This window comes from Oncorhynchus masou, chromosome 16 (genome assembly GCF_036934945.1).
Source record: "Oncorhynchus masou masou isolate Uvic2021 chromosome 16, UVic_Omas_1.1, whole genome shotgun sequence".
NCBI lineage: Eukaryota > Metazoa > Chordata > Actinopteri > Salmoniformes > Salmonidae > Oncorhynchus > Oncorhynchus masou.
In genome coordinates this window covers 8,582,146-8,598,543 of record NC_088227.1, presented here as the reverse complement: position 1 = coordinate 8,598,543, position 16,398 = coordinate 8,582,146, and the positions used below count along the sequence as shown (strand labels likewise).

Genomic DNA, 16,398 nt, shown 5'->3' with positions numbered 1-16,398 from the left:
TGCTATGTTGTTGTGTAACTAGCAAACTATTGGTTATGAGATACTAAAAATTGTTTTATACCGAGTGATTTAATGCTAGGTTGGCTATTTTAGCTAGACTAACATTAGCTAGCTAGGTAAGCTATCACTGTATCTGGATCTTCTACTTTTCAAGTGCAGCTTCAGATGAACAGCACTCAGCGAGTCAGTGTTTGCCTTTGAAAAAGTAGCTAGTAGAGATGTCAATGCCAAAGAGGAGAAAAATACAGGACATTAGATTTTTGGGGGGAGTGCAGAGGACTAAGTAAATAATGAATGGCTAAATAGCTAGCTAGTTACATGGAACAATTTATAATAGACTGGTACTATGTAGTCAGCTCGCCAGCTATATTGCCAGACAGTAAATCAATAATTTAGCTAAGGAAAGCAGAACTTAATTCATGTTAATGAGCTAACCCCATCATTGTTAAGGCCAGACATTTGTGTCATATGATAATGGTATTTGCTCATGATTATTGCAGGGTTCAAAGACGGGTGGAGAGCGAGAGAAAGCCCTGCTCGTGTTGAGGCAGGGTAAAAACGAACAAGTCATCATGTGAGAATTTGAGTTAAGGGCACTATCAGTTAAATTCCTCATCTCTACAGTTGTTGCCTGCATTCTGATTTCATTTGATTGTCATGGCAGGGGTCAGAGAGAGTCAGTAGAGAGGGAGAGCACCACCCATGTTGAGGCACATGGAGAGGATGAACAGGTCATCAGGTGCGAATTTGGAATTTACGTTAACACAAATAAAATAAAGGATTTCTACAGATTTTCAGCAGCATTCTCTGCGGAAAATAGAAAATAATCCATGCAGATTCTGTTTGGGTCTATATATAAAGCATTCTGGTAAAGCAAGTTGCACAGCAATTGACGTCGCACACAGATTGGAACTATCAGTTGAACTGATTTTTGCTGACTGTAGCCCAAGTGCTTTAAAACGTTGCCTGCATTCTGATTTAATTTGGTTGAAGCCATGGCTGCACTCAACAATGACAATGCAGATTGAACCATGTTGCAGTCTGTCATATCCACCACGAGAAGCCTGATACCATAGATAAGAAAAGTGTGCCCAAAATGTATCTGGCGGTGACAGGCATTAACATGTATTTAGTGCATTTAAGTGAAGATCTGACCCCTCTCTGTGCCATAGGAAAGTATTCAGACCTCTAGACCTTCTCCATTTTTTTCTGTTAGCCTCATTCTAAAATTAATTTGATTAAAAATAAAATAAATTAATCTACACACAATACCCCATAATGACACCGAAAAAAGTATAGAAATTAAAATGGATTACAAATTAAAAATAAAGTATTCAGACCCTTTGCTATGAGACTCAAAAGACTCCGGTGCATCCTGTTTCCATTGATCATCTTGAGATGTTTCTACAACTTGTTAGGAGTCCACCTGTGGTGAATTCAATTAATTGGACATGATTTGTAACGGAACACACACCTGTCTATATAAAAAAAAGGTACCACAGTTGACAGTGCATGTCAGAGCAAAAACCAAGTCATGAGGTTGAAGGAATTGTCCGTAGAGCTCCGAGACAGGATTGTGTCGAGGCACAGATCTGGGAAAGGGAACAAAAAAAAAGAAATGTCTGCAGCATTGAAGATCCAAGAACACGGTGGCCTCCATCATTCTTAAATGGAAGACGTTTGGAACCACCAAGACTCGTCCTAGAGCTGGCCGCCCGGCCAAACTGAGCAATCAGGGGAGAAGGACCTTGGTCAGGGAGGTGAAAAAGAACACGATGGACTCTAGATCTGTCAGAGTGACCCTCTGTGGAGATGGGAGAAACTTCCAATCTCTGTAGCACTCCACCATTCAGGCCGTTATGGTAGAGTGCCTAGACGGAAGCCACTCCTCAGTACAAGGCACATGACAGCCCGCTTGGAGTTTGCCAAAAGGCACCTAAAGGACTCTCATACCATGAGAAAAAAAGATCCTCTGGTCTGATGAAACCAATATTGAACTCTTTGGCCTGAATGCCAAGTGTCACGTCTTGAGGAAACCTAGCACCATCCCCACAGTGAAGCATGGTGGTGGCTGCATCTTGCTGCGGGGATGTTTTTCAGCGGCAGAGACAAGGAGACTAGCCAGGATCGAGGCAAAGATGAATGGAGCAAAGTACAGAAATCCTTGATGAAAACCTTCCAACAGGACAACGACCCTAAGCACACAGGCAAGGCAACACAGAAGTGGCTTCAGGACAAGTCTCAATGTCCTGGAGTAGCCCAGCCAGATCCCGGACTTGAACATCTCAGTAAAGCTGGCTTTGATAATAGCTGGTGCTTACGCAGCTGCCTTTCTGAAGACATATTTTAATCTTAATTTAGACTAGATATTTAGTGTTTGGAAAACTTGGTCACAAATTGAGGAAGATTTTACCATCATTCTGTACAAATCTTTACATCTGTACTGTTCTTCAACTACATTGCCTTCAGAAAGTATTCATACCCCTTGACTTATTCAACATTGTTGTTACAGCCTGGATTCAAAATACATTTTTTCCTCAACCATCTACATTCAATAACCCATAATGACAAAATGAAAACATGTTTCTAAAATGTTATGCTAAATTATATTAAATGATATACAGAAATATCTCATTTACATAAGTATTCACACCCCTGAGTCAATAGATGTAAGAATTACCTTTGGCAGCGATTACAACTTTGAGTCTTTCTGGGTAAATCTAAGAGATTTGCACACCTGGATTGTACAAAATGTTGACATTCTTAAAATAATTATTAAAGCTCTGCCAAGTTGGTTGTTGATAATTGCTAGACAGCTAGTCTTGCCATAGATTTTCAAGCCTATTTTAAGTCAAAACTGTAACTAGGCCACTCGGGAACATTCAACATCTTCTTGGTAAGCAACTGCAGTGTATATTTGGCCTTATACAACAGGTGGGTCTAATCCTGATTGGTTGGAAGAGCATTCTAGCCGGTGTCTATTCCACAAGTTACCACCGGCTAAATCTATGATGTTAAAATGCCTATTTACTCTGTTCAATCTGACTGCGCAATCCACTGTCTCATCAGCTCAGGCAGGGAAGTTCTATACGTAATCTCCACTATATAAGCATCTAGACATTCTCACATTTCTTTTCAACTAACATTTAGATTAACAGCAGAGCTTTGTATAAAACTTGCTGTAGGTCTCGCCGACATTTGTAACATCGTTTCAATATTCAAATTCGATCTCCAACTGTCCCATAGTAATGAACATGTAGGGGTCAGGAGTCGGGACGTGACAGAAAGGCAGGCAGCGTTTCTCAGCCAGTCGAAATCATGAATCAGATGGCATTTTTATGGACATATAGAAAGAAATGTCAATTGGAAACAGCTAGTTTGCAGTCTTTCCAGCTTCAGTTTGAAGTTGTGTTAGCTGTGTTGTTAGCTAGCTCCTCTGAACATTGTCCTAATAAGAGAGCACAACGACCATGCCAATAGCTTCCAAACACTGGCTTCTCGAGCATTATCACTTAATTGTGTTTTAGGTTATTGTCCTGCCTAAATGTGAATTTGTCTTCCAGTATCTGTTGGAAACCAGTTTTACTCTAGGATTTTGCCTGTGCTTAGCGCTATTCCGTTTATTTTTATCATAAACTCCCTAGTCCTTGCCGATGACAAGCATACCCATAACATGATGCAGCCACCACCATGCTTGAAAAAAATGAAGAGTGGTACTCAGTGATGTGTTGGATTTGCCCCAAACATAACGCTTTAAATTCAGGACATTGTTAATTGCTACGTTGTTGATCAATCCTCAGTTGTCATCTATCACAGTCAACAGCCATTAAATGCTGTAAGCACCATTGGCCTCATGGGGTGTGAAAACTTTCTGAAGGCACTGTGTTTTTGTAAAATTCAGTGTACATTTTGGAAATATAGTCATTGTGTATAGAGTTGTATGGTTTGTTTAACTTTACCATGGAATTGCCCAGATACCTTCAGTGGTCACATTTGTATGTTAATGTCCTTAACATATGAACAGCCAATTAATTCTAGCACAAGTAAAACAAGGTCAATTATAAGTGACAGAAATTATTTGCATACAGTGATTAATTTGGCAATGCTGGGCAGGTTTTCGCTCATGGACGAGGTCACACACACATTTGTTCCTCAAATAGGAACATCCATCTGTTCCTTACGTAAGACTACTAATCAATTAGCATGCAACCCACTGTCAAAACAATCTACAATATTTTCATGTTGTGGGTAAATGGTTCAGTGAGGCATGAGGTCTTTCAATCGGGGAATGTTTTACACCTGGAGTAGAACTAGCTGTGCATAGTGCTGTGTGAGCTAGCAGTGTTCTGATGGTGAGGAACCATTCATCGTCATGGATGATCAGATAGTAATCTGATAAGGATCCGTCTCTAGTGTTGGGTAGAGATAATGTCAGTGTTCGTCCTGACTTGCAGGTCTTGAGGTACTGTCAGACAGTCCTGCCTCCCAAATGGCACCCTATTGCCTACATAGTGCAATGTTTTTGACCATGGCGTACGGGCCCTGGTAGAAAGGAGTGCACTACATGGGGAATTGGGTACCACTGAAGCACTGTACTGGGGGCCAGGTTAGATTTGACATCTGGATACCACCTCTGTTATGAGCCTCATAAATTCCACCTGAGAACATCTTGCTGGTATCGGATTTTAAAAAACAATCTCTTCTTCATCCTTGTTTTAAAGCCATAGTCAAACTCTGATGGTATCAAAGGAAGCTAAAATGATTTAATGGGTAAAACGCAGCTTGTGACAGTCATATATCTATGAAGGCAAATGGGTGTCATAACTTTTTAACAGCAATGCCATAAAATAAATGATATATTCTATGTAATACTGCCATATTACTGGAAATCATAGTTGTAACAATGTATACTTCATGTCAGTACCTCTTCTACATATGTGCTGTGTTCAATAACAATTGTTATGTCATTGTGGTCTAATGTGAGGACACTTAACAGTGGCACTAATTTTTCATTGGTTGAGTCAATTCATCACTCTATTGAGCCTCGACTCTGTTCAAGCTCTTTTGAGGGGTTCTCTAGCTTGGGTGTCTACACGCTACATCAGGTCTCTTAGTCCCCGGGTCTTTGTCTGTTATTGTTTGGGCTTGCTTCCCCGTGTGCTCTAAATTAAAAACATTTACTGGTGCTCCCAACTTAAGGTTAGGAGCACAACATAAAATCTAGGAGCACCAGAACATATGCTTTGGGAATGAGATTTAGCATAATGAACCTATGAATTCTAGCTACCTTTGAAGCATGTTATGCTCTATAAACTAATAACGCTGTATAAAAATGTTGATACAAAAACCTGTCATGAAATTTACAAAGTAATTCATGGAATATTAGGTTTCTACATTGTGTAAAAGTATTAGATATTGAGATGCGTTACATTAAATGCTGCACTGTCTCTTTAAGAGCGTCAAGTTGTGAGCGATGACATGCAAGAGATCCGTTATTCATTGCTATGATCATTGGTCTTCTAAAGAAGCTATCCCTTTTCCTTTCTTTCTGTGCCCCCAAATGTTTAGATACAGTATAGTAAAGTAACCTGGTTGTTAGTTAGCTAATGAGGTATCATGACTGGATAAGGTGTTAACAAATGCCCGATTGGTTTTGTAACGACCCGTGACATGGCTTATGAACAGGGCCTAAAGAATGACCTTTTTGGTCCACCAGCACTCAGATTTGTTCCCCCCGATTTCCCCAGTTTTGTTTTTCAGGTTCTCCCTCTCAAAAATCACCTTTTTCATTGTTATAAAAGGACAATGCTTAAACCACATCAGGAGACAAAAAAAAGTGAATGTTATTTTGAAGTGTATAGTTGCTCTTTAATTTCAATTGCGCACCTCAAGTGACTGGTGTTTGGCCGGCAGTGTTTCTGTACTGCATGCGCAATAGCAGAGTTTGCAAAACACCACCCGATTGATACAAATCATCATAATTCTTCCAGGTAAGCCTACTTTGCAGTTAACATTCATTTGTTTTAGGGGAAAGCCTTTAGCTAACCGGCGACACAAAGTGGTAGACAAACTAGTGCAGATTCAAACAATGGCTTTCTCTCAAGGGCACCCAGAAACAACTGCACAGTGAAGCCCATCATTACAACAAATATTATCTGGGTGATTTCTTTCCTGGTCGCACTGGTGCTACCAAAATAAAATGTTAGGTCGCACAGCAAAATATCTAGGAGTATATGAGATCAAAATGGTCGCACTTTAGAGCACTGCGGGCCTTGTCATTTGCAGAGTGCAGTGACAGATTGGCACACAACCAATTGTAACATGATGTAATTACTCATTTGCATACTGCAGCTACCGCAAGGTGGGGGGCAGGGGCTCTGGGGGCCCCAAACCTCAAAAATATATAAACACACCATAAGCCATAGGAAAATGTGTAAAATAGTCATGGCAAAACATGGCAATATGTGTTGCATGAAATTAGCTTTAAAACAGGAACATTTCCTCTGACTTATGGCAAAATGTGTAGAATAGCATGAGATTAGCTATAAAACTGCAAAAGTTCTCATGGCAGTGTAGAATTGCAGGAAATTAATTCTAAATTATCTTAGCCTCATTGCAAAACATGTAGAATAGCATGAGCTAAGCTATAAAACTGTACATTTCTCTGCCCCATGGCAATGTATGTAGAATTGCAGGAAGTTAGCAAAACTGCGGTACGCCACTGTACTTACACACGGCATAAGGAACATGCAACTCTCTCTCACCTCTCCCTCTCCTGCTCCAGCAGGTTGGTGAAGTCATCACTCTTGTTCATGAAGTCTGTGTGTTTGCGTTTCTCGCTATCCAGCTCATTAACCGTGCGGCGGTGACACTTCTCGGCCAGCAGCAGCTGCTCCAGCATACGCCTGTACGTCTCGCGATGCTTGTCCTCCAGCCGGTCCAACTGATCAACATATTAGAAGGTTTTCAAATGACATCCACCATGTTTTCATTCCAAATTGCACCCTATATAGTGTACCATTTTTGACCTGGGCCCATATGATAAAAAAAATTTTTTCGCTATTAAGGGAAGAGTGTGCCATTTGGCACACGGCGGCAGGGTAGCCTCGTGGTTAGAGCATTGGACTAGTAACCGAAAGGTTGCAAGTTCAAATCTCCGAGCTGACAAGGTACAAAATCTATCGTTCTGCCCCTGAACAGGCAGTTAACCCACTTTTCCTAGGCAGTCATTGAAAATAAGAATTTGTTCTTAACTGACTTGCCTAGTAAAATAAAGGTAAAATAAATAAATAAAATTCAAACACTTATCTATCCAGTATAGTCATTAAAAACATTTACCTTTTTTATCAACACTGTATAGCAAATTATAGTTAATCTATATTTATTTTGATATTATCTTCTATAGCAACCTGGACTCTGGGGTAAACGTAACATAGCTAGGGTATGGGTTAAATTTAGGAATTAGGTTAACGTTAGAGGAAGGGTAGGCTAACATGCTAAGTAGTTGCAAAGTAGCTAAAAAGTAATAAGTAGTTGCGAATTAGCTAAAATCGTCTGTGATGAGATTGCCTTATGTAAGCATACCAAACAATACCAATGTGAGTGTCCCAGATTTACATTTACTATGTTATATCTCGTCTATGAGACCAAACTGTCTATAGTGGTACTCACCTCTTGCATGGGCATGTCATAGACGTTATCCCCAAGCATTGTAGTGTTGGTCAGAAGGCTGTCTCTCTGCAAGGCCTGGAGGGGTTTGATGGGGGCAGCTGAGCCGTAATGGGCCTCCAGGGCTTTGGGTCGCGGACGCTCTGACTTCAGCATGTGGATGATATCCTCTCTGGCCTACGGACAAAAGGAGCAGGGGGGGACGTTAGTTCACCTAAGAACCATTTACACAGGGACAAAGACAATAACATTATTTTTACCTTCTTTATTCTCGATGACCTTTGAACCACTTCAAATTGACGGAGGTGGCTTTGTTGTTGGGAGTAGTGACACTTGGAGGTTGCTTTTGTTTTTGAGTTGGGAAATGTGAAGCTTGTGTCCTAGTGAAGATACTACTTCCCCCTTTAACTGTATTAAATGTGTTGTGAGAACTGCATTTGTTGAACTGGGCCCAGGTTTATCATTATTCCATACTTTTATCCATGTAAGGCCACTTAATCTTTCAACTACATGTCCTTCAGTTTGTTTGGTTGGTCAATTGTATGCAGGTTTGTGGGCCACACCCCTAATTGGCTATTGCCCACACCTGATTGTGTTTCTCTGTTAAAAATGGAGTTTGAGAAGAGTTTGGGGACTTCTTGACAATGTGGTAAGAGGCTAGACATGCGATGTATCTTAAGGTTCAAGTGTTATTCTTTTTGAAGCCTTTTTTGTTGTTGCATGTTCTATATTTTATCCTCTGATCTGTTTTTAATAAATATGTATTATTATTTATCATTTTTTTGATAACTTTTCAGTTGTATTTTTAACTTCTGTATGGCCAGCGCCGTCAAAGGAAATTGGTAAAAGTTCAGTTTTGCTCACCAACCCTGTTCCTGGGGAGAGACCTTTCTGTAGGGTTTCGCTCCAACCTCAGTTATAACTAACCTGGTTCAGTTTATCAACCAGCAAATTATTATAGTCAGGTGTGCTAGATTAGGGTTGGAGAGCCCTGGGTTAGAGAATATACATGGGGGACCCTATACAACTATTTTGAAGTATGATCATTCTAATATTTAAGTGACCACAGGGTGGGGTAACTATTTAAAATAAACAGCACATTCATAGTGGTTTTCCGGCACTGAGCTCAGCTTTCCCCACAGTGGGGTGCTGTTCTCCTTAGCTAGACCCTTGAGTGTCTCTCATACAAATGCAATCCAAAAGTTCTCTCTCAACTGACCCCATATGCCCAGGTTGGAGTAGTGCACTAGGGAATAGGCTGCCATTTGGGACATCATTATACATTCCTGAAGGACAAGACCCTTCTTTATCGCGCTCCTTATAAATGATAAATATAGTTTAATTATTGCCGTACCACTATTCTAGAATATCATTAGCAAGTAATTTAGTATGAACAAGACCATTCTGTGTTCACAAGACCTCGAGTGTTGACAATACATTCTGAGCATGATGGATTTCAACATGTTCAGGGTTGGATTTCAACATAAGGTGTAGGAGGACGTGTGTTGTTTGTCCCAAGTTGCAACTTTGCAAAGTCATCAACATGCCTAAACAAATAAGCTGGATGTAGAAAGAGATGAGGGTGCACTGATGGCAGCAGCATCACTCCCTCCATAGAGCCCCACAGTAGTTGTCATAAAAACCTAGCTCCCAAACACGGAAATGGTTCCAATTGTTTCCCCCCCCCCCCATTCATTTTTTCCCATGGGGGATTTTAGAAACACTTAATGGCTGTATTTTGTGTAGGCTTGCAGTCCAAACACAAGACACCCTATCCCCTCAGCCCTCAAATTAAAAGTGGGCACTTCTGATGACGTCTGACGAGTATACACTTTCAAGGCAAGGGGCAAAGGAGGAGATTTTTGTATTATGAATAAAATAAATTCATAATAAAATAAGGGGGCGGGGGAAGGAATGCCCAGAAATTCGGCACTCATTCATCCCGCGATGATTGTGTTTTCAGCCACCAGTAGCTTGTCCGTGCTTTATATGCACTACAGTCTATGATTGCATGTCTACTTACATTAAATATATAATTATGAATATACACCTACTGTATAATGGCTAGCAAATGCTAAATAATGTTAGTCTGCCTAGCTGGAACTTCTGAAGGAAAATGTTTAATTTCTACAATTTCCAAAAGCTAATCAAACAAAAACATCATTACTTTTACGAGACATGTTTGAGCCGTCATGTGCATTAGTAGCAGAATTTCGAACTTATTTACATTCGTTTTTACTTACACTTGTATGTTGACTCCAAATATTGACGTTGAGGTTTTAATTTTTGTCCACTCGCAAACTTGACTAAAAACGTGGGCTTACAACGCAAACTTCCCTTGCTTGGCTAATCATTTACACAGCGAAGATGTTGACGGGGATTCCCCCAAGGTCATAAGGTGAGGGTAAGTGGACGAGGGTGTGTCTTTTATGAGTTTGAACCGCAACCCGGTGTGACGTTTTCATAACCATGTAAATCTCTCTCGGATGATTTATCAATATATTCGGCTCTATTTTTTTCTCAGATTTGAGAATGATAATTAGCATCAAAGTAGACATCATGCAAGGCTGCAAATCCCAGCAAGCTCCTGCACGTCTGCTTCAGCTGACACCTTTGCTAACAGGTATTGTGTATTTTAAAACTTGCCCAAGACAGTTAACAGAATTGTCCATTTAAAGAAATGTAGCCAATTTATTAATTACTACATTTAGCTAACATTAGATAGTTAATCCAGAGATACTTACCTTTGCCTCGAGTCGGCAGTCTCGTGCAGATCATCATGGTATTTGTAGTTCTGCATGATAGCCACATTAGCAGCTCATTAGCGTTTCATTTGGGAGGGGGGGGGATATATTGCCGAATATATTGATCAAATTCAAGAGAGATTTACACGGTTATCAAAACGTCACGCTAGGGTGAGCCTACACAAAACACAGCCCTTATTTTAAGTGTTTCTAAAATCCCCTATTGGAAAAATGAATAGTGGAAAAACGATTGGAACCATTTCCCTGTTTGACCGCTAGGTTTTGTGGGTTTTATGACTCATACTGTGGTACTCTATTGAGGCTTGATTATAAATGGAACTCCATTAAGAAAATAATGAACAGCAGGCTTAACACTTTCATTAGGACCCACAGAGTGGGGCAGCGTGGGAAGGTACCAGAGTTAATGGCTGCTGACGCTGAGGTTGACTCTCAACAGTAGTGAGTCAGCATCATGACTCTTGGGTTACGCACTCCTGGTCACAGGAACATGTCAAGCCAGACACATAGACTGAGATGATGAGGCTGAGATGTTACCACCTGCCAAATATAACACAAACCACTTACCACAATGTTAGCTGTTACCTAGCACACAGCAGCACAGTGTCAGTGGAGAAATTCTCTTAGTGCATCCCAAATGGCACCCTATTCCCTATACAGTGGTGGAAAAAGTACTCAATTGTCGTACATGAGTAAAAGTAAAGATGCCTTAATAGAAAATGGCTCAAGTAAAAGTGGAAGTCACCCAGTAAAATACTACTTGAGTAAAAGTCTAAAAGTATTTGGTTGTAAATATACTTAAGAATCAAAAGTAAATGGAATTGCTAAAATGTACTTAAGAGTCAAAAGTATAAATAATTTCAACTTCCTTATATTAAGCAAACCAGACTGCACAATTTTCTTGTTTCTATATTATTTACATATATCCAGGGGCACACTCCAACACTCAGACATAAATGACAAACAAAGCATTTGTTGTTAGTGAGTCTGCCAGATGAGAGGCAGTAGGGATGACCAGGGATGTTCTCTTGATAAGTGTGTGATTTGGACCATTTTCCTGTCAAACTTTTGGGTGTCAGAAAAAATGTATGGAGTAAAAAGTACATTATTTTCTTTAGGAATGTAGTGAAGTAAAAGTTACCAAAAATCTAAATAGTAATGTACAGATACTCCCAAAAAAACTAAGTAAAAATACTTTAAAGTACTTATTAAGTACTTTATTCCACTGCATATATTGCACTACTTTTGACCAGGGCACAGCAGCACAGTGTTAGTGGAGAACCTCTCACCTGCACCTCTCCTTCCATGACTCCCAGCAGACGGAGAAGGTCATCCTTCGAGAGATCTGTCAGCCCTGCTGCCTTCTTTTGTCCTCTGCTGCTCTCTGTGGTTGTCTGGGGCCTTTTCGCTGATCCAGACACCACTGACTTCCCCTCTTTCTCTTCTCGCTGGACCTTCATTTTCCTCTTCACCAGCTCTGGTGTGTTCTCCCCCTCCTCTTCTGGGAAGGCTTTGGTGGGCTGGGTGACATGGTTTATCTGTCCGTCGTCTGGGCCCTCCATGGCTGTGCTGCACCTGGACCGCATTCTCACCTGCAGGGCGGAGACAGACAACAGGGACACTGAATCCACAGCCCAAATTGTTCACACTATGTTATCCAAAGAAATAACTTGAAATTGCCCTCTTAGAGGCTGTAAATTCTTTAGAGACGATGAGGATTCTATCAGTTTCCTTCCCTGGCTTTGGATAGCAGCTATTCTGATCACAGTGGCCATTGGGGAGGTAATAGTCAGTGGCTCCTCCACTCCTGGCATAACAGGATCATGTTTTGTTTACAAAGCCTGAGTCATGTAGTGCGTCATTATCTCTGCAGAGCAACATAATCATTTGACAGTATTGAATGACAAATAATATGCCATGAGATCACTTCTTAAAGAGAGTGACGGGATCTTAAGCACTTACAAATTTGTAACATATTGTACGAATTGGAAATCGTAACATATCATACAAAATGGATGACATTGTACACAATAGTGCACAATTTCCGGGGACCCGTTTTGTAGCTCGTTAGTGTTATTTTCTAAGCCACTGGCTGAAATTATTCAAAACCTTATATAACACTGCCCTAGAATAATGTTTTTGTTAAATTAATATTCTCTGAGCATTAAGTATATGCCTATGTCTTTCATGGCATATGTTTTGAACAAGTTGAAAGTGTGGAGATCAGTGGAGATCTCCCTTGGCCATGCATACAACATAGACCAGCAAGAAAGCTTGTACAATAGAGAGGAAATAAAATTTCTGTCATTTCAGCCACATTTAAATATGACCTCAAGACTTGTAATCAATAGCAGAAAAGCGACATGTTCAGAATTTCCCCTGTGATCTCACATAACTTAACCTCTCACCTCTAACTAATGCCCTTTGGCCTATGTCATTCCCGCTGTACTTGTATTTCACACTGCTCCCTTATTCTGTTTCTTAAAATTCTATACTTAGGTGTGGGACCCAACTCTGGGAGTGAGAATGGTCTAGATGAATGTTCTCATGGGGACTTTTTAAAAACATCTGGAATCAAAGGAATATTATAAAGCAAGTAGCTATAATAGCAACTGTGTTATTCTAACCTGGATAAACAAATATATTCAGTGTAACGTTAATGCATCAAAAAACATGTGTGACCTTGAATGGTAGGCTATGTGAACTAACGTATACAAATACATGACTACCATGACTTTTTAGTATTCTAGTGTAACTTGTAACCTCTTTCACCATACACTTCCTCGCTATGTGCAGTTAGACTAGGCATGAGGTTAGCATAGTTCTAACTACAGTATATGGAGTGGGTTAGTTTCTGCTTTTACTGCAGGGAGGACGTTTCCTGGCCAAGAGCTCTCGCCTCCTACTGTGCCAAATCAGATCCATTGTTTCCATTGTCCTAGAATCTATAGAGCCAGAGTCACGCTTTCCATCATGTCACACCAGCGGAGCTGCTACAGTATGCCTGGCCTGGCTGGCCTGGTTTGGACATTGATCAGACCAATGTTTGTTGTCTGTGTCTGTAATAAGTCCGCATCGTCATCAGAAGCATCATAATCAAAGCCGATATGCTGTGAAAATGCAGATCCCAGAATATAGTCATAACAGATGGGCAATTTTAATTGAATTTAGATGATAGATAACTGATTTGTTCTGTGTGAATCAAAATAATTTTCTCTCATATCAGGGGTCGAGCTTTGGGACAATGCCAGTTATGACGATGGTCACATCATCAACACAACAGCCCAGGCAGAAGACACAGACACAGAGGATCCATAACCTTGGAGGGAGGGAGCGACACGGCGGGGGTGCTCAGGAAAAGAACACGATGAGGCCATTGCATATGAATGGGGCCAAAGTTCCCCAAGGTTGCACAGTCTCTGATGAAAGCAGCGTGTGACTCAGGCTGAGAGAATCCTGGCAGCCAAATGGTAGCAGCCACTTTAGAGTTGGGCGTTATTAATAGTTGTTTCAGGGGAGAAGCCAAGCACTCCATCGGGTGCAGCCATGGAGCTGTCTTCATTTTGAGTGTCAGTTTGATTCGAACCAAAACGAAGAGTTGTGTAGAAGAAAATAAAGCCATGACAAGCCCAGGGTAACAGCAGGCAGAATATTACATTGGAATGTTTACCTAAAGGTTCTGTATCGAATATCTCAAAATGGGCTCAGGGGAAAGAGTGGCAATAATATTTACGATGATATTCTGAAGTGGATTCATGCCATATAAAGTCACCCACTACAAGTTACTGTACATGTTCTTCTCGGTCTCATGCCCACCCTTCAATAACAGTAAACTTAGAACAGAAAACAAAAATGGTGGTTGGTAATACTGTTGTTCACAACTCCCTTTAAATGTGGATTCACAGGACAGGGGGTTTGTGGCATCTTAATTGGGAAGGCTGGGTTCGTGGTAATGGCTGGAGCGGAATAGTGGAATGGTATCAAACACATCAAACACATGGTTTCCATGTGTTTGATGCCATTCCATTCACTCCGTTGCAGACGTTATTATGAGTCGTCCTCCCCTCAGCAGCCTCCACTGATTCACAGGCACTATCCAATGGCAGGCTAATACGCAAAGCCTCACTATAAACATGGTCTCAGTTCACACATTGAATCACACTTTCCCTTATTACTAATGACTATGCTACAAGGCACAACTTTCCTGTTGCCCAATATCACACGTTGATCATCACAAATATTTCTGGGGATGTGATCGTGCCAGGCTGGTCTCCTCAACTTACACTTGAGCCTTGCTAAAACCTGGGAAAGCTGTGGCCCATAGCTGATGGTAGAGCATAAGCGCATCACAAATGGAGCCCTATTCCTTACACAGTGCACAACTTTTGACTAGGGCCCATAAGGAATAGGCTGCACTTTGGCATGCGCCCTATGTGAATTCTCTGCCCATGAAAATAGGAAGGTAAATAAGGGCAGGGTCCCTATTTTTGAGCTGGGCCTTTGGCCGGGCGGCATGCACAGCTGTCTGCTGGTGAAGTTTTCAGTGAGTATTTATAGGAGCCCCGTCCCTCAACTTGTGCAGTGGGACCCAGAAGTGGAAATGCCAGAAGGTGATCACTTTATAAGCCATCAGCATTCTAATCAGCTGTCAGTACTTCTATTTTATTCCACAGCTGTAGGTTTTCACACACGCCAGTACATCCACATCACACAGTTGCTCATTCGTTCCTACGATCCTCTGCACACATTTTTTCGAGAGGTATGCAACATCCTTTGATATTCAAATACCGCTGCTATTTATAGAAATAAAATGGTGGATATTGATATCATTTCTTGCCTTCTCTAACAACACACTCCTCCATGGGCATAACGACAGCGCAGCTAATCAGGGAAACAAAGACTGGTGGTATTGGCCTAGGCAGTCAGCAATGACTCTCATAATTGATATGTTATATGATATGTATAAACATCTCTCTGGCAGGCTGACAGCATCACATCTTGGTATTATGGCAGGTCCACCTGCTAGTTTCTCTCACGGTGCATTACCACATACTGCAGTGAAAGGGAGAGTGTTTACCGGGCTTCCTAATATTCATGCCCATTATGGGAGCACCCTACTACGGCCCTCTATCAATTGGGGCCGGCCTGAGTGATTTATGGAAGGTTTAAGATATTTTTTAGAATGCGGATTAGGATACACGTGCTTAACTTCAAGCGTGTCTGCTCTCAGCTCGCCCAACACTTCCTTTTGCCACACAACACACAACTTTCAGATGTATTCTTTGGTTAATTTGGTTCCTGTATAGTTACAGAGGAAGATCTGACACTTTGTCTCGTCCAATCAAGGCTACTTGAATGTGGCGAAGACTCCCTGTGGACGGTCTCACAGACTAGCCAACTTAGCCCCAGTAAAACGAGGTACTGGCAGGTGCCGGCAGCTGTCCAAATCCCCCACTACTTGATTTTGTAGCTCTTCAAAAATGTCCCTTTGAAATAGAATTTCAATTCAGTCATGCATGCGTCTAAAGACTCCCAATGTGACTAAATATGGGAAGACGAGCATAGGGGATAGGATTTAGAAAACCGAAAATCCTATCCTGCTGCAGCAATTCACTCAGAGTAAAGGGAAGACAAAGCAGCATAACCCGACTTGTGTAACGGGACCATACACTTGCCACATCTATACTCCTCTGAGAATTTTACTGGTGACAATATGCTGAGTAGATTTCACCTCATTTCCAAAAGCAAAATATTATGCTGTGGTTGTCTTGGCAACCATGTATGGGGTAGACAGTAGAGAGAGCTGTGTGCAATATCAGAACTTAATGCAGCTTTGCACTTGGTTTATCAGACGATTGAGTAATCTTCCTCTGGGAGTCTGCTTCACACCATGCTGTATTCATGAGTTCAGCTGCCACTGTCGGTAAAAACCAAGGGACAAAACAATCCAAACAAAGCTATAAAAACT

The 16,398-nt window shown here is 41.1% G+C and overlaps 1 protein-coding gene across 3 annotated transcripts in view; it reads right to left on the bottom strand.

Annotated features, from left to right (window-relative positions):
• The window catches only part of filip1b (filamin A interacting protein 1b), a 36,331-nt gene that overhangs the window by 9,801 nt on the left and 10,132 nt on the right, over positions 1-16,398 (bottom strand). For 2 of the 3 annotated variants that reach the window (XM_064990666.1, XM_064990667.1), the window contains exons 2-4: positions 11,720-12,022; positions 7,672-7,845; positions 6,765-6,943 (exon numbers count right to left, since the gene is read on the bottom strand). In XM_064990666.1, coding sequence (XP_064846738.1) covers positions 6,765-6,943; positions 7,672-7,845; positions 11,720-12,016 — 650 coding nt within the window. In that variant the 5' untranslated portion in view covers positions 12,017-12,022. Of the gene's footprint in view, positions 1-6,764; positions 6,944-7,671; positions 7,846-9,911; positions 10,036-11,719; positions 12,023-16,398 lie in introns of those variants that run through there. The other variant, XM_064990668.1, reaches the window with a different exon arrangement.